At 46.4% G+C, this 17929-nt stretch overlaps 1 protein-coding gene across 1 annotated transcript in view; it reads right to left on the bottom strand.

Annotated features, from left to right (window-relative positions):
- The window catches only part of KIRREL3 (kirre like nephrin family adhesion molecule 3), a 370228-nt gene that overhangs the window by 179764 nt on the left and 172535 nt on the right, over positions 1-17929 (bottom strand). The window contains exon 7 of the mRNA XM_056860874.1: positions 14747-14897. Within this exon, the coding sequence (XP_056716852.1) occupies positions 14747-14897 (151 nt within the window). The remainder of the gene's footprint in view (positions 1-14746; positions 14898-17929) is intronic.

Here is a 17929-nt window from a genome sequence, read left to right as displayed (position 1 = left end):
GTCACAGCTCTCTTAAAGCTCTCTCAGCCCCACCTACCTCACAGGGTGTCTGTTGTGGGGAGGGGAAGGGAAAGTGATTGTAAGCCGGTTTGGTTCTTCCTTAAGTGGTAGAGAAAGCTGGCATATGAAAACCAACTCTTCTTCTTCTTCTTCTTCTTCTTCTTCTTCTTCTTCTTCTTCTTCTATATGGGCAACCCATTCCTGAAGGTGGGGTGAGATGCATGGTGGCTGACAGCAGTGCAGCCGCGGTGCCTCCACAGATGGAGAAAATAAAACAATTTAAAAAGTAAAATGGGGGAAATGCCTCCATAGAAAACAGCAAGGCTACATCACCAAAAAAGGTGGCGTAGCAACATTGCAACTTGAGGGAGAGTTCCCAGGGCAAAAGGGGTTAGGATGCTGCCTAATGGCAGCTCCGCACCCCTGGAATGCCCCCACAAACACAAGCGTGGGCTCCCATTTCCGGGATTTCGCTCCTGGCGAGGCTGTGCCGGTGGTTTACCGATGCCAGTGTGAATTGCCCCCTGTGCCAGCATAAGTGCTCCTTATCCCGGGATAAATAGGCACTTACGTCAGCATGAGGGTCACGCTGGCTCCTATGCCAATTCGCCCCCCTTTCAGGATTGTGCTCTTTAGATTGGAGGATACTTAGTCTCAGATTAGGCAGGTGGAAACCTGGGACGGGGCCTTCTTGATCATGGCATCAAAACTCCCTCCCCAGGGAGACTCATCTGTCCACTTCTCTTTCTATCTTCTGCCAGCAAGGGAAGACCTATTTGGCATTCCCTAAGTGATCCTTCCTTCCCACCCAAGGTTTTAATTATTTTTTTTAAGTCTTTGTGTGTATTTTGCCCCGGTTTGAATTGTTTCATGTGTTTTTGTCGGTTTTTAACAGTTTTTAAGAAGTGATTCTGTTATGCAAGTATTAATTGGCTAGCCGCCTTGGCGGCCCTCGGGAGGGCAGAAAGGCGGGGTTTTGAATTTTGTAAAATACATAAAAAATAAAATATTATGGGCCTTGTAGGATATTTTATCATTAAAAATAGATGTATGATTATAGATGTTTGGAGACTGAAGGTCTACATCAGAGGATGTGACCCTGAATGCCAATTTGAACTGTGCAACTCCTCCTATGAGAAATTTGTGAATGTTTCTGCAACTTCATTTAAGTTGAGACCAAACACCTTATCCAATGTTTCTACTGGGCAGATGGAGAAGGAGCCATTCTGGATGGCCCAACATGCCATCTGCTTCTCATGAATATTAATCAGGGGATTGGGCAGAGCTGTGATTCCCTGGTGTGAGGAGACTTAGGAGTCCTACTCTAACGGTGGTGGGGATCTCTAGAAGGTGTGAGTTAAGAAAACGGCAGTGAGTGGCAAGAGGAAGCTGACAGCTCGGAGTCCTTGAGCTTTGTCACTCAAAGGCTGTGAATTATTCATGATCCACCTGTCCTTCCATACAACAAAGTCAACTCTCGACAGAAGCAGAAGGACCGGGGAGTCCGACGATTACATCTGCTCTTGCACCGACTGGCCATGTTGGAATGAAAGCTAACGTGTCGTTCTGAAACCAGTGTGTTGGGTAAAGACAAGAAGCCCCCTTGGAAACTTTGGTTTGGACACACAGAAGGCCTCTTGCGTAACTCTGCTGCTTGGTTATGGGGGCGGCAGGGCTGGATTCAATATTACAGCATGTAAACCATGACATTACGACACTTAGCAAGGCCTCTGTTTCTAGGGTTGCCAACCTCCAGGTACTTGCTGGAGATCTGCTATTACAACAGATCTCCAGCCGATAGAGATCAGTTCGCCTAGAGAAAATGGCCGCCTTGGCAATTGGACTCTATGGCATTGAAGTCCCTCCCCTCCCCAAACCCTCCCCTCCTCAGGCTCCACCCCCAAAATCTCCCACTGGTGGCAAAGATGGATCTGGCAACCCTATCTATTTCAGACAAAAAAGCTGCTGCAAAGACAGGAAATCCTCTTGCATGGGAGTGGGACAGAAATCCTCTTGCATGGCAGTGGGACAGCAGTGAAGAACCTTGTGCTATGGTGGCAGCTGCTGGTGAAGCAACTTTTTAAAAAATCTGCACAGCCAATCACATCTCCAGAGACCAATCAGAAGCCCTTGCTCCATCTTCTGGGCTCCACCTGGCCTAGCCCACTTTCTAAAAACATTTGGCGGGTACCAGGAAAGGTGCTGGCAGGCACCATGGTGCCTATGGGCACCACTTGGAAGACCCCTGGTCTGGAGTGCCTCCGTGTGAGTTCAAGGGGAGGAACGTCATCACAAGGTATCTCTTCTGCTTCTGCTTCTCCTACTTTTTGGCAAGATGAATAGGGTTGCCAGCCTCCAGGCGGTGGCTGGAGATCTCCTGCTACTACAACTGATCTCCAGGTGACAGAGATCAGTATCCCCTGGAGAAAATGGCTGCTGTGTAAGGGGGACTCTATGGCATTATGCCCCACTGAAGTTCCTCCCTCCCCAAACTCCACCATCCTGAGGCTTCTCCTCCCTAAATCTCCAGGTATTTCCCAACCCAGAGCTGGTAACCCTAATGACAAACATACAAAGTTCCTTTATTTTGCATCAAAACATTGATCCATTTTGCTCAGAATTGTCTACTCCAACAGGGAGCAGGTGGTCTTCAGAGCCTCCACCAGAGGTTGGAAGGTGGAGTCAGCAATGACGCTGGTGTAAAAATTCCCAACACGAGTTTGAAGAAGAAGAAGAAGAGTTGGTTTTTATATGCCGACTTTCTGTACCACTTAAGGAAGAATCAAACCGGCTTACAATCACCTTCCCTTCCCCTCCCCACAACAGACACCCTGTGAGGTAGGTGAGGCTGAGAGAGCTCTGAGAGAACTGTGATTAGCCCAAGGTCACCCAGCTGGCTTCATGTGTAGGAGTGGGGAAACCAACTCAGTTCACCAGATTAGCCTCCATCGCTCATGTGGAGGAGTGGGGAATCAAACCCGGTTCTCCAGAATCAGAGTCTACCCCTCCAAACCACCGCTCTTAACCACTACAGCACACCGGCTAAGTGGAACAGAGTGAACAAATAACGGAGAGGCGGTGGGGCGTGACGCAATAGGCTGTCCTTCGCTGGGCTCCAACCTCATTAGAGTGGCTGGAGCTCCTTCTCCACAGCCAGATTCCTGCTTTGCTGGGAATGCAGCCACCTGCCTTTTGGCTGGGAAGTTATGATGAGAAATTATAGGTATTTTCAATTTGCCCTAATCTCATTTTAAAACGTGGCATCCAAACGACAATAAAAGACAGGCATGGTCTGGAATACAAATGAAGAGCGGGCCCCCCGCAACAGCCCCGAGATATATAGTGCACTCCTAATTCATTTGTAGGCATCCTGACGCTTCCCCGTTGTTAGACAACAACAGCTAATCACCTTCCTTTGTTAAGTATGAATCACACTTCTCCTTAGTAGCTTCCCCATTGTTTGATAGTTTAGTAGTGGTGCTCAGGATTTGCAGAAAGATTCTCTTTGGATATTAAAAGGGAACAGGCTCTGCTTTGCCCTTAAAAGGGTCCCCCCCCTCCCAAAATAGATTAACAATAAGAAGGAATGAAAGTCTTTGATCTTCCCCCTGCGAATGGAATTGTGCCTTCTAATGGTCTGGTAACGGGCATGCCCGAGATTCCCCACCAGAAAGGGAATGTAATTTGCATAAATGATCATTCAACATAATGTAATTCTGCTTGGTTACAATTGATAATTCCTGCCTGGCTGTTTGTAATGAATTTGAATTATCAAGTCTGCTTGGCTCAGCCTCTTCGCCAGCCACAATATGCATTCTCCGCAAGTCGAAGAGGCTGACTGTTATCAGGCATGAGGCAGCGTGCCCCGACCTTCTGAGAGCCAAGGCACATTGTTTCACCCTGAATTAAAATGGGAAGTGTTATTCATTCCTCTACCTGCAAAGGAAGGAGAATGAGCAAAAGCTGCCTGCTTTCAGAAGACCCATACCACCATGCTTGTGGATGAGTCGCTCTTGTGTGTATCTCATGATTGGAAAGAAGCAAGCTCAGAGCAGTAAGCCATACAGAGGCACAATGGGTAGCCTCCTCTGAGTGCCCAGAATTCTGCTATGGCTTTGCATTGAGAGTGGTTTTATTTATTTGTTTAAAAGAAGAAGAAGAAGAGTTGGTTTTTATACCCCACGTTTCTCCACCTTTAAGGAGTCTCAAAGCGGCTTACAATCACCTTCCCTTCCCCTCCCCACAACACACACCCTGTGAGGTGGGTGAGGCTGAGAGAGTATGACTAGCCCAAGGTCACCCAGCTGGCTTCATGTGTAGGAGTGGGGAAACAAATCCAGTTCACCAGATTAACCTCCGCCACTCATGTGGAGGAGTGGGGAATCAAACCCGCTTCTCCAGATCAGACTCCACTGCTCCAAACCACCACTCTTAACCACGACACCATGCTGGCTGTAGTAACAGCAGTTCTGTAGCAAAGGCTGGCTCTCCTTTCCACATTTTTATGTTACCTTTCCACCTGATCAGGGTCCACAAGGTGGCAAATATACAAAATAACAACATTTGAGCAATTAAAAATATGGTTATATGATCAAACAATTCAAATAAAAATATATAAACAACGCTAGAAGGAGGTCCAGTAACCATTACAGGGGGTTTATGCAACCATGCAGCAGATCTACCTTGCATAGGCAAAGTGGAAAAGGGCAAGACCCAGAGCAGTGACTCATGCGGAGGCACAATGGGTAGCCTTCTCTGAATACAAATAATTCGGCTGTGGCTTTGTGTTCAGTGTGGTCAAATCATCCACTTATGACAGAGACGGGGCAGAATTATTTTTCTCCAGTTCAGATAGACGGGATGGAGAAAAGATCACAATGCTGTAGGGGTTATTTCAAACTTATCTTCCTGGCTATTTTGATTCTCCCTTCTGCGGATCCTTTTCCTGTAAAACGTGCTCATTCTTCAATGCTGTTTGTGTGGCAGTAAATCAGGGTTGGGGAGAAGATGAAATCACCCTCTCCTACTCTTTTTGTCTGCGTAGCACAGGAATAAGGAGTGATTATGTCCCTTCCTCCTACCCACTGCAGCCCCCCACCCCGATCAATGTTGCTGATAGTCCATGTGGGTCCCACAACCTCCAGAATCTACTTTACAAGGATCAGAAAAGACTGCTGGGGCAAAGGGATTGCTATCAAGATATGAGTTCCTTCCCTTGACAGCAGTCAGGATCCAGCCTCATATGTATGTTACACCTGTATACATTGTAACCACACAGCCGGAACACACTGTCCAAAAGAATCTACAAAACCAACATGAAGAAGAATAGTTGGTTTTTATATGCCGACTTTCTCCACCACTTACGGAAGACTCAAACCGGTTTACAATCACCTTCCCTTCCCCTCCCCACAACAAGACACCCTGTGAGGTAGGTGGGGCTGAGGGAGCTCTAAGAGAGCTGTGACTAGCCCAAGGTCACCCAGCTGGCTTCATGTGGCGGAGTGGGGAACCAAATCCAGTTCACCAGATTAGCCTCCGCCGCTCATGTGGAGGAGTGGAGAATAAAACCCGGTTCTCCAGATCAGACTCCACTGCTCCAAACCACCGCTCTTAATCACTACACCACACTGGCTCTCCATAGTTAGCGATAGTTCAACCCCCACCATAATGGGCATGGAGAGGCATTCTTCCTCCACCTCCATAAAGAACAAGCCAGGGTTTCTGACTGGGCAGCTGTCTGGTGTGGCTCAAACAATGAGAGACATAAAAGCTAACTCTGCCTTCAAATGGCAGGATTTTTGCTGCCTGCCCACCCCACCTTGGGACTTCCTTCTTTTCCTTTTCAGGCAATGTCTACTCCCAGTTGTTTTTCAGCATTAAAATTGGAAGCACACATCACTTTTGTACCTCACAAAGTAGAGTTTTAGCGCTATTTCTGTTTGCACTACCAAGGATCCTTCCCTCCCTAGGGGGCAAGTAATTCTACCTTGACCCTGTATAGGCAGAAGAGGATTTATTATTTATTTATTCAGGACACCTTTATGCTGCTGCTCTAGAATCCCACTCAAGCCAATTTACAATTAAATTATCAATATTTAAAAAAAGAAGCCATTTAAACAAGCCAAGGGACATCAAACCAGCATAAAGTTATCCATAAAACAGACCTCAGGCTGGAAACAGACCATACAACTGTAGGAAAAGTAAAACCCATAATTAAAAGCCTGGGTAAAAAGAAATGTTTTTTTGGCCTGGCACCAAGACAACAGTAAGATCTCAAGAACCTCTAAGGAGATGGCACTCCAAAGGTGAGGGGCCACCACAGAAAATGCCCTGCGTCTAGTTACCACCTACCTCACCTCTGAAGGCAGGCCACAGAGACAAAGGCTTGGGATCTTACTTGGAGGGCCAGATGATATAGGAAGAAATGGTCCTTCAGGTACCTTGGACCCAACCTGTTTAGGGATTAAAGGCACTTTAAATTGTGCCCCTGCTGAACAGGAGGATCCAATCACATCAAATACAGAATTATCAGGGGGAGGGGCCGTGGCTCAGTGTTAGAGCATCTGCTTGGCATGCAGAAGGTCCCAGGTTCAATCCCCGGCATCTCCAGTTAAAGAGACTAGGCAAGTAGGTTATGTGAAAGACCTCTGCCTGAGACCCTGGATAGCTGCTGCCAGTCTGAGTAGACAATACTCAGGAAGGCAGCTTACACAAGGCAGCTTCATGTGTATCTTCCTTAACAAACTTTGGGAATGCCAGAACAAAAACTCATGCAGAGACCTAGCAGGAAGCCTCCTTGATGTGTGGGCTCAGTGGAATTCAGTTTTTCTCCCCTTTTACAATCTACTTATTTTGGGGACATACTCCCTCCTGCTTCCCTAGACATCTTCTTTCATTTTTTCCCTTGGCACCTTCAAACCCACTCCATTTACCATCAGCTTTAATGAAATATATGTCAGAATTCTGCAGCAAGCAAGCAATGTGATTTTTTACAGCCAGAAGGCCAGCCAGTGGTGATTTTTTACAGCCTTCTTCCTCCCAGAGGCTTTGAGTTCCCTTCTATCTTCTTTTGCATCCACTCCGTTGTACCAGGTTGTACGCATATCGCTCTCCATTCTGCAGGAGCAAGGCAATCTTCTCTGGTCTCTTATCTCCCTTGCTGTTTCCCTCAGTTCCAACCAGTGGCCCTGCTACCCCCCCCCCCACACACACCTAACCACATGTCCATCTAGATTAGAGCTGAAGCTGAAAAGAGCATGCTGGACCTCAACAACTGGCTGTTCAGCAAATCCTTCTGAAGGCACCGAGGACACCAATATTCCTTGCATGCAAAAGCTCTGATGGTCCAAACTCCACAATTAAAACAAAACATGCACACACAAAAAGAACAGTGGTATTTTCTTGCAACTGAACCCCGGTTCTTACCCTCAACTTTCCTTACTGCTCTCATTCATGCCCCTGACTCACCAAACATTCTATACCATTCCCCACATTCTCCTGCTTCTTGAAAATAAGCAAAAGAATTGCTAAGAAGTGTTAGCCTAGCAGGGGGGAGACTGTGAATGCTGGCAGAGGAGTCGGGAGAAGCAGTAACCTCACTCTGCTCCTTTCTGGCAGGCAGGATGTGAATTTCCATACAGCCAGTGGGCTCTGGCAGTATAAATAGTTTATGGCATATCAAACTATTAAACATGATTTTAATCCCACTTGTGATGTTCGGCACATAACTCACAGGAGGTCCGCTTTGATGTGGCTGGTGGAACAGAAATCACTTTGAACAGATGTTCCAGCTGGAGATGCTTCAGTGTCTGTGTTACAAACCTGGGGTCTGTGGGTTGCTTTTTTTGGGGGGGGGTGCAGTGCAGTGAGGAGACAAATGGGACAGAGACCTGTATTATCAGACTCTACAATCCAACTATAAAAATGGATACATCATGATGCATACCTATTCTCTCTAGGACCAGAAGAGCATGCCTATTAGATTACATGCTGTGGAACACAGGCAGGACAATGCTGCTGTAGTCGTCTTGTTTGTGGGCTTCCTAGAGGCACCTGGTTGGCCTCTGTGTGAACAGACTGCTGGATTTGATGGGCCTTGGTCTGATCCAGCATGTCCTTTCTTATGTTCTTCTGTTCTAACTGAAGATTTGGGTCGATGCTTGTTACCTGGTTCTCGAGCCCCATGATACATTTTAACTTGGAGTGTTGTTCTTGTCATAGAAATTTTGTATTGACTACCTTACTTAGATATTTATACCCCACTTTATCCCCAATCAGAACCCAAACTTGCTGGCAATTTCCCCCCTTCCATTTTATCCTCACAATAGCAACCCTGTGAGGTAGCTTAAGCTGAGAGAGAGTGCATGGCCCCAAGGTCACCCAGCAAGTTTCCTCACTCCTCCACATGAAACCTGCTGGGTAACCTTGGGCTAGTCACAGTTCTCTCAGAACTCTCTCAGCCTCACCTATCTCACAAGGTGCCTGTTGTGGGGTGGGGGAGGAAGGTAATCATAAGCTGCTTTGAGACTCCTTATGGTAGAGAAAAGCAGGGTATAAAAATCATAGAAATTATATAATCATAGACTTGGAAGGGACCACCAGGGTCATCTAGTCCAACCCCCTGCACAATGCAGGAAATTAACAACTACCTCCCCCCACATCCCCAGTGACCCCAACCCTCCCCCTGCCCTGCAGGATCCCACAATCAAAGCACTCCCAACAGATGGCCATCTAGCTGCTTAAAGAATGCTTAAATAAACTCTTCTCTTGTTTTGTTGTGTTGTTTTCAGTTCATCATGAAGATCTGTTCATGTAAAAAGCAACATATCTGGTGCCTCCTTCTCATCTAGCAATGCTGCTCCCATTTCAAAAAAGAAAGATGACACAGAGGCCTCTCTGGGACATTCTTCCATTTCCCACTGGGAATATAGCACTGCCAGAGTGGAGGAATGTAATTCCTGTTGGGCCTAAGCAGTGCTTCTTCCTAAACAGACCCAGTCAGCCCAGAAGTAGCACACGAGGCCTGACTGGCTTCCTGTTCAGCCATGGGAGGGGCCGTGGCTCAGTGCTAGAGCATTTGCTTGGCATGCAGAAGGTCCCAGGTTCAATCCCCGGCATCTCCAGTTAAAGAGTCTACGCAAGTAGGTGATGTGAAAGACCTCAGCCTGAGACCCTGGAGAGTCGCTGCCGGTCTGAGTAGACAATACTGACCTTGATGGACCGAGGGTCTGATTCAGTGTAAGGCAGCTTCATGTGTACTGGGGCATCTTCCTTAACACTAAGACCAGGTCAGGAGTGGGATTCACGGCTGCTAGAGGTGGGAGTTGGTAGAGGCTACATCTGGTCTTTCGGGATCTCTCAATTGTCCAAAACCTGTCCATTTCCAAGGTGCTAGTGCAGGAACACCATAGAGAGCAAGGAAAAGGCAGTTCTGTCCCTGTCCCTGGTGCTGAAGGAAACTCCAAAGGTCCCACTAAGGAGTGATCCTCTTTCCTGCTTGGATCTTATGTTTCTACTGCCGGCTAATGAATCTGTCCTGTTATGATATCCCCTCTCTGTTAGCCATCCACTCCTGCTAAACTGATAACCCCATTAGAGGCCGTTAAAAACAAAATTCTTTTAATAGCTGGATGGGATATGACTATTATTATTTCTTTCGCAGCATGGTCTACTTAATGGTTTGGAGTAGAAATTGGCCTTTATTGAATCTGTCTCTTTTGAATTGGATCCGGCTGCCTTTGGGGATTCCGCTCACGTCGCTGGCCTTCCACTGTACAGCACGCCGTAACGATGCCTCCAGTTATTGCTGTTGTTATTTTCTCCCCGCGTCTGAAGCCGTTGTAACTGTTTGGCTAGCTAGGAAATAACCCGCACCATTATCTCATTTGATCTCGCCAGTTGTGTCAGGACATGCAAAGGAACAACCTGAGAGCCTGTTAATCTTCCGGTAGACTAGCTGGAAGTGTTTTTTTTTTTTTTTAAAGTGGTGAATTTTCCGCAGCACTCAAATTTGCTCAGCCAGTTTTTAATTGGAATCAGGAAAGCAGCTGGCATACTAACACTGAATGCCCTGCAATTGCAAATTGTTGGTAAATACAGATGCAGGGGTTTGAGGATGCAGCTGAAGAAGAGCTACCTGGGGGGGGGAGAGTGGGGGTTGAGACCAAGTTTGACAGCAGCAAATACCAAAAAGATGGAAGGAATTCTTCAGGCTGCCCATTTTTTAAAAAGGAAGGCTTTACTGAGGGAAGCAGTAGACTTTGCACAGATGTAACTTCTGAGACCCAGTTTCAACTCATTGAAATTTTAAATGCATTCAAAGGAAGCTTGGAAATGCATAGGAGAAAAGCTGTAGGTTCCTGTGGATATCCTGCTTGCCAGGTAGCAGATGGGAGACAAATTTGTTCCAGTAGGAACCACTGTGCATTCGAAGCTGTTGTAAAGTCTTCCTGTTAACATGGCAATCGAAAGTAGTGGTTTGCCACCAGTTAAGATGTTTCTTTTAAATCTAGGGTCAGGCTGAACAATCACAACATGGACAATTTGACTGGTAGGGTTTTAATCCCCACTGGGATGAAGGCTGAAGGAAGGTTGATGAGGGCCACAAGCTAGTGACCCTTTGGCTCACCCCCTGTGCATTGGCACGCATATATTCCACTCCCTTCTCATTTCCGGGTCAGTATTTCAGTGCTCCTGACTTTTCAAGGATGTTCTGGCAGCATTCCAGGAAGAAGACAAAAATGGTGCAAAAGCAAAGGACAAGGTCAGTGAGCCCAGTATCAGGGACGGGAGTGGGAATGATAGAGGTTTGGAGATTACATTGTAGCAATAGGAAAGGGTTACCAAGTAGCATGATGCACATTGAAGACTTATGGCTGAGTCACACATGTGTAGGGTTGCCTGGTCCCTCTTTTCCTCCGGTGGGAGGCGTTCGCATTTAAGCGTGTGTGTGTGTGTGTGCGCACGCACCGACGCACGCATGGCACTTATGGTTTAGAACCGGAAGTGCCGCCTCGCAAAGGGTCTTTACCTCTTAGTTTGAGTGGTAAAGCAGCCCTTTACCACTCAAACGAAGAGGTAAAGGCCCCTCACGAGGCAGAACTTCCTGTTCTAAACCGGAAGTGCCGAGCACTGTATGCATGCATGTGTGCACATTTGCCCGCCAACCCTCAGGTGGTCGGCGGGCAGAGGGGGCAATTGCTGGGGTTTGCCCGCCACCACTGGGAACTTGGCAACCCTACACATGCGGGAGAAGGAAGTGGAAAAGGTGGCATAATTACTGCACCATTTCAGACTGTAGGGACAGAAGGTTCACATTTGGGAAATGCTCTCCTATGTTACAAACTCCATGTAAACAGAAAACCAGCACTGCATGTCAGAGAGGCTTTCTTCCTGCAGTGTTTATTAGGGGTAGAGACTTAAATGCTGCTGAATGCACTGGGATAAAAGAGTCTAAAATAATGGGGAAGTGGACCCCTATTCATCACCAATGTCTGTTTCTCCACTACTCCCCATTGCTCTTTCTCTCTGAGTTCCAATGACACCCTGGCTGATAGTGCAATCCTAAGCAGAGTTATACCCTAAGTCTGTTGAAGTGAATGGACTTAGATTTCATTGTCAGACAAGCTGGATCAGTATCACCGCTGAATGAAGGAGAAGAAGAATTGCTTTTTATATGCCAACTTTCTCTACCACTTAAGGGAGAATCACCTTCCCTCCCCCACAATGGACACTCTGTGAGGTAGGTGGGGCTGGGAGAGCTCTAAGAGAGCTGTGACTAGCCCAAGGTCACCCAGCTGGCTTCATGTGTAGGAGTGGGGAAACAAATCCAGTTCACCAGATTAGCCTCCGCCACTCCTGTGGAGGAGTGGAGAACCAAACCCGGTTCTCCAGATCAGAGTCCACTGCTCCAAACCACTGCTCTTAACCACTACACCATACTGGCTCTCCATGCTGCTGGGCATGTGTAGTGCTGGGCATGTGCGGTGGTTCTACTGCACATGTGTTAACAAATCCAAATGGTGGTGCCTCTGGTGCTAAACAAGGGAAACATGGCTACCCCTTTCTTCTTTTGCACTTTCTCATTCACAAACCTAAATCGGTGACATTTCCCATATTGATTACGCCTGTACCAGTTATTCCCAGGTTTGCTGACCTTGTCCTGGGCCATTTTCCTACCAGTCATGCTAAAATGTATTGTATCTCTTTGAACAGTTGGCATGTGACATCCCGTCAGCAGTTTAAGCTCAATCTAGCTAAATTACTTTCTTAACCCCCTCTCCTTGCATTTTGCTCACTTCAATCACCATGGACAACCGCGCCATCAGGATTTGTAAACTCAGCATCGCCGAGTCACCTTTGCCCTTCCCTTCACTCCCCAGACCATCACTTTCAGGCTTTTTTCTGAATCTTGTCAACTCATCTGGCAATAACCTGCAGTCACTCAGAGAGCTAAATCATCTTGCCCAGGACTGTCTTGCATTTTGATGACTGCATTTCGCTTTCCTCTAGCCTGGACGGCTGACCAGCGGACGATCGCCTCACCAAGAACAAAGCCGTTTGACATGCGGCTGCTAAAATAATTTCCATACATTCTCTCTGTGACTTCAGCATCTTCTCCGTTAAAACAAACATAAGCCTTTCTCAAGGCCATATTTGAACACATGAACACATGAAGCTGCCTTATATTGAATCAGACCCTTGGCCCATCAAAGTCAGTATTGTCTACTCAGTCCGGCAGCGGCTCTCCAGGGTCTCAGGCTGAGGTCTTTCACATCACCTACCTGCCTAGTCCCTTTAACTGTAGATACCGGGGATTGAACCTGGGACCTTCTGCATGCCAAGCAGATGCTCTACCACTGAGCTACGGCCCTTCCCCAAACTATCAGGTGACTGTAGAAGTCAGGCATTGATATTCTTTTCCATGCAAGAGTAGATGGCTACAAAATGTTAGGACTTACGTTTATATATAGGTTACAGAGATACAGAAATTGAACAAAAAAATAGTTTGTTTGTTTGCAATACTATCAGTGCAATCTTAAGCAGAATTTAATGCTTCTAAGCCCTCTGTCTTCAAAGGCCTTAGAATGGTACAACTCTGTTTAGGATTTCACTGTTAATCATTTACTGGAGCAAACATCTTATGCTGGCACAAATTGTTATTTATGCTCCAGGAAGCACCCTCTGCTTATGCCAGACAAGATGGATTTTAATGATTTTTTTCAAGGAATTCTTCATGTCATTCTATGAATGATCAGCGGTTAGTCACTATTTCATCATACTACATAAAGTAATAGCATGAATGGTCACCATTCACATCTACAGGCAGTTTGTGTAAACATACAGTTTTCTAAACAATTAACAAGTTGCGGCTTTTTATGACCATTCTTTGCCCGTGGGGAGTGAAACAGTCCATCATCAGAACTGTACAGATATTGGTAGAAGAAAATTGGGCCACTAACAGTGTAACCCTAAACAAACTACACCCTTCTAAGTACAGCAAAGACAATGGGCTTAGAAGGGTGCAACCCTGTTTGGAGCTGACTGCAATCAACACTGCGGCATATTAGACTGAAACACCTTACTGCTTTTTCAGGATGATCTTCAGGGAGCCTCCAAGGATTGGACCTGAAAGTCTAGGTCTTAGGTGGGCTTTATAGGAGCTAGTCGCAGAGCCTTTATAGTATCCTAGAGGAAGCATACTCGCATCAGACCCAGGCAATGCAAGATAGGACTGGATCCCAGAACAACAGGTCAAAAGAGAAGGAAGATGGCACCCAGACTCAAGATGTACAGGGAGGACACAGTGGGCCCAGCAAAACAGCTATGGAAGAACAAGATGAAGGAAAGGAAGATGGATTCAAGGCATAGAGGTCTCAGAGGGTCGGTCAAGCATCTCTGATACAGAACTGTTGAACAGAGTTCCAGTTGCCTCTTCCTGCTTTTCTTAAGAACATAAGAAAGGCCATGCTGGATCAGACCAAGGTCCATCAAGTCCAACAGTCTGTTCACACAGGGGCCAACCAGGTGCCTATAGGAAGCCCACAAGCAAGACGACTACAGCAGCATTCTCCTGCCTGTGTTCTACAGCACCTAACGTAATAGGCATGCTCCTCTGATCCTGGAGAGAATAGGCCTGCATCATGACTAATATCCATTTTTACTAGTAGCCAGGAATATCCCTTCTTTTTCAAGGGCTGCTGGTATGCTTTAACACATGAACCCAGGACAACTCAGTTACAGTATAGCTACAGTGCAATCTTGGGCATGAGTTACAGGGCAAGTGCCCAAGTGTTCTTGGCTTTCAGCTCTTAGCCTGAGGGTCATAGCCTAAAGCTTGCAGGAAACTGCTTGCGGATAGAGAGAGGGGGAGAGAAAAACAGAGAGCCTCCTCTTTTGTGCCTTCCCCTGTTTTGGCTATTTTTGTTGTATTTTTGTATTTTCTTTTTGTAGTGTAAGCTGCTTTGGGTCCCCACCAGGGAGAAAAGCAGGACATGAATGAATGATTAAGTAAACAAATGTGTAATCTGCTAAAGGTTCTGAGATGTCTCCATAAGAGATCTAGCCCGTCTCATAATCTACCATTCCCTAGATATCCAGAGGTGGGAAAAGGACTGCTAAACCAACATACATTTGTATGGTAATCTCTGCTGTGCCTCATTCCAGACACAATAGGTGGCATCGAGGAATGAGTCTGGACAGAAATGGACATCCCAGATGAAACCAGAAAGAGAGGAACGCAACTCACGTTGAATGTCAATGGTGACGGAAGTCTCCTTCCCACTGGGAATGGCCTTGTTGGTGGCCCTGCAGACTATAGTCTGGCCGTTCTCAATGTCAGACGGGGAAACAAAGAGCGTGCTCATGATGCTCTCTCTCTTGCCATCACGGAGTATTGTCTGTAGGATTAAAACAACAAAGCAATTAATTGCAAATTTCAGCACGACATGGCAACTTCTGTTGTAGAACATGCTGTAGGGTGCTGGACTAGTTGATAGACCTGGATTTCGAAGACCTGGGCTCTAATCTTCACTCAACCATAGAGACCATCAGTTGACTTTGGGTCAGAATTATTTCTCAGACTTACCTACATTGTGAAGTCACTGAGAAGTTACAAGGGATTAACCACCCTCTATGACACTCTGAGTTCTTTGAAGGAAAGGTGTGATACCAATGAATTAAATACTAAAATGCTGCCCTGCTAGATAGGATCCCATTCCTTCTCATAAGTGTTGATGTATGTTAAGTAAAAGAGATGTTATGCACTAATTGATTACACCCAGTACTTTTGGGTTTGGGTCCCCCCCCCCTCCTAAAATAATAAAAATCGAACAGCATCCAGAATTGGGTAGCACTAAAAAAAAGTACTTAAAAGAACTTGTTTGAGAATCCCTCCCTCCTTAACTTGACAAAATTCATTTCAGTTTTAGTCTCAGAGGTCATATGTTCATCAGTATATCTCTTTCTCCTGGAGCACATTCTGAATTGGCAATTCCAGAGCCCAAACTTGATATATCCACTGCAGCCTCACAGAGACCAAAACCCCCTGGATATCCCCTCCATGTATTTAGATTCATGAATACACAGATTCTCAGGGAGAGGTTTTCTCATCACCTATGACCTGGTCCTTTCAACTGGAGATGAGCGGAATTGAACCTGGGACCTTCTGCATTCCAAGAAATTGCTCCAGCACTGAGCCACGGCCCCTCCCACATTTCCATTTGCGGAAGCCAGGGTGATACTTTCTGCCAATTCCCCCTCCCAACTCCGGCCCCCAGTTTGTCCCCTAAGCACAAACCACACATGAAGCTGCCTTATACTAGGCAAGTAGGTGATGTGAAAGACCTCAGCCTGAGACCCTGGAGAGTCATCAGACCCTTGGTCCATCAAAGTCTACTCAGACTGTCTACTCAGACCAGCAGTGGCTCTCCAGGGTCTCAGGCTGAGGTCTTTCACATCGCCTACTTGCCTAGTCCCTTTAACTGGAGATGCCGGGGATTGAACCTGGGACCTTCTGCATGCCAAGCAGATGCTCTACCACTGAGCTACAGTCCCACCCCTGCCTTCTTAGCATCTCTTGTGGCTTTGGGCTTCAAAATACTGCCACATATCCTGAGAGTTCTGGATCAGGTGGAGGAAAGTTCAAAGAAATGTTACTCTGCAGCCAAAACTTCAAAGTGCCACTCGAATTCATGCCACCCCTCACTGTCGGTTGCCAGGCAAAGCCCTCTCACTTAGATTTTCTCCGACTCCTTGACCTTCTTGGTGCAAAAGGGGAGGCGGTTCCTTCACAAGTGCCTAACTTTGCTTCCCACTGGAGCCGGCTGTGCTTACATGAATATATTAAATTTATCATTATTACAGGGAGTGCTTTCGGTCGGCACATTTAATTCCGTCTAGTTAGACAGGTACTGCATATTAATAAAATGGAATATTTAAAAGCTCATTACGGCGCCGTATTGACTGACACCTCCATAGGAGTCGGGAGAGGGGCGAGGGCACCAGCGTCTGTGGCACTCCAGTTCCAGCCCTTCACACAGGCAAATACCAAAGGTTGCCCAGGTGTGGCCACCAGGGAATTGGGATTTGAAAGTGTCGTCTTTTCGGTAATGTTTCGTGAGAGGAGGACGGACATGCTCGATGCAGAATTAATCTCCTGTCAGATCTGATCTGAATCTTTCCCTTGGTCTTAACTAGGGCTGTGCAAAAAACAAAAATTCCGGTAAATTTCGGGTTCAGGTTTATTGGAGTCAATTTTTGAGGGGAAGCCAGAAATACACCGAATACCCATACTGGTAAATGGGTATTTCGGCTTTATTTCCATGTTTCCTGAAAAAGTTCGGGTCTGATCTGCAGAACCGGGTTTGATTCCCCACTCCTCCACATGAAGCCAGCTGGATGACCTTGGGCTAGTCACACTCTCTCAGCCCCACCTACCTCACAGGGTGTCTGTTGTGGGGAGAGGATGGGAAGGTGACTGAAAGTTGGTTTGATTCTTCCTTAAGTGGTAGAGAAAGTAATCATATAAAAACCAACTACTACTCCTCTTCCTTTTCCTCTTCTTCTTCTTTCTTCTTCATATGGAATTTTTTACGAGGAGCTTGGGGGAGGGCATTTTTTTGAGGTAAAGTCACCAAATTTTCAGAGTAGCTGCAAGGGACTCTCCTTGCATGAACCCCAAAGTTTGATAAAGTTTGGGACAGGGGGTCAGATTTTATGGGCCCCTAAAGGGCTTGTCCCCTTCTCCATAGAAAAGCATTGCGCTGAAGAAGAGTGCCCATAGAAACCATGGACACTGCAGGATCTGTTTTCAATGTTAACACCCTGAGCACCTTTAGTCATGCTTCTTCATGCATATATGACCTTATGTGCCTGGTATTGAACAGTGGCTGAAGCACTAACTCTGACATGGATGTGCCAGAGAGCTCAGGAAGGGAAATCCTGCAATGTCTACCAAGCCCTTGTTACAGATTCCAAGGCAAGACCCACTAGCCAGGCATTTGAGTGTGGGTGATTGGAAATCAGAACCTCCAGATTCCAACCCTGCCAAGGAACTACCAGATACTCCACCTAAAGCTTCACATTTCCTGCCTTCTGTCCTCAAAGAAGCAAATGAATCTATAAAGAAACACCAGAACAGCAATGGAATGCGAGACTCCCAATAAAGATTCTATCCTTTTAAGATCTCCATTTATCAGAGTGGGTAGCCGTGTTAGTCTGTCAGCAGTAGTAGAAAAGGGCAAGAGTCCAGTAGCACCTTAAAGACTAACAAAAATATTTTCTGGTAGGGTATGAGCTTTCGTGAGCCACAGCTCACTTCTTCAGATACAGCTAGAATGCTTGTCTGAATTCACTCTCCTCTACTTAAAGACAGATGGATTCATATTCTAGCTGTATCTGAAGAAGTGAGCTGTGGCTCATGAAAGCTCAT

Source organism: Euleptes europaea, chromosome 14 (assembly GCF_029931775.1).
Source record: "Euleptes europaea isolate rEulEur1 chromosome 14, rEulEur1.hap1, whole genome shotgun sequence".
Taxonomy (NCBI): Eukaryota; Metazoa; Chordata; class Lepidosauria; order Squamata; family Sphaerodactylidae; genus Euleptes; species Euleptes europaea.
The sequence above is the reverse complement of the archived record's forward strand: the minus strand, read 5'-3'. Positions and strand labels throughout refer to the sequence as shown.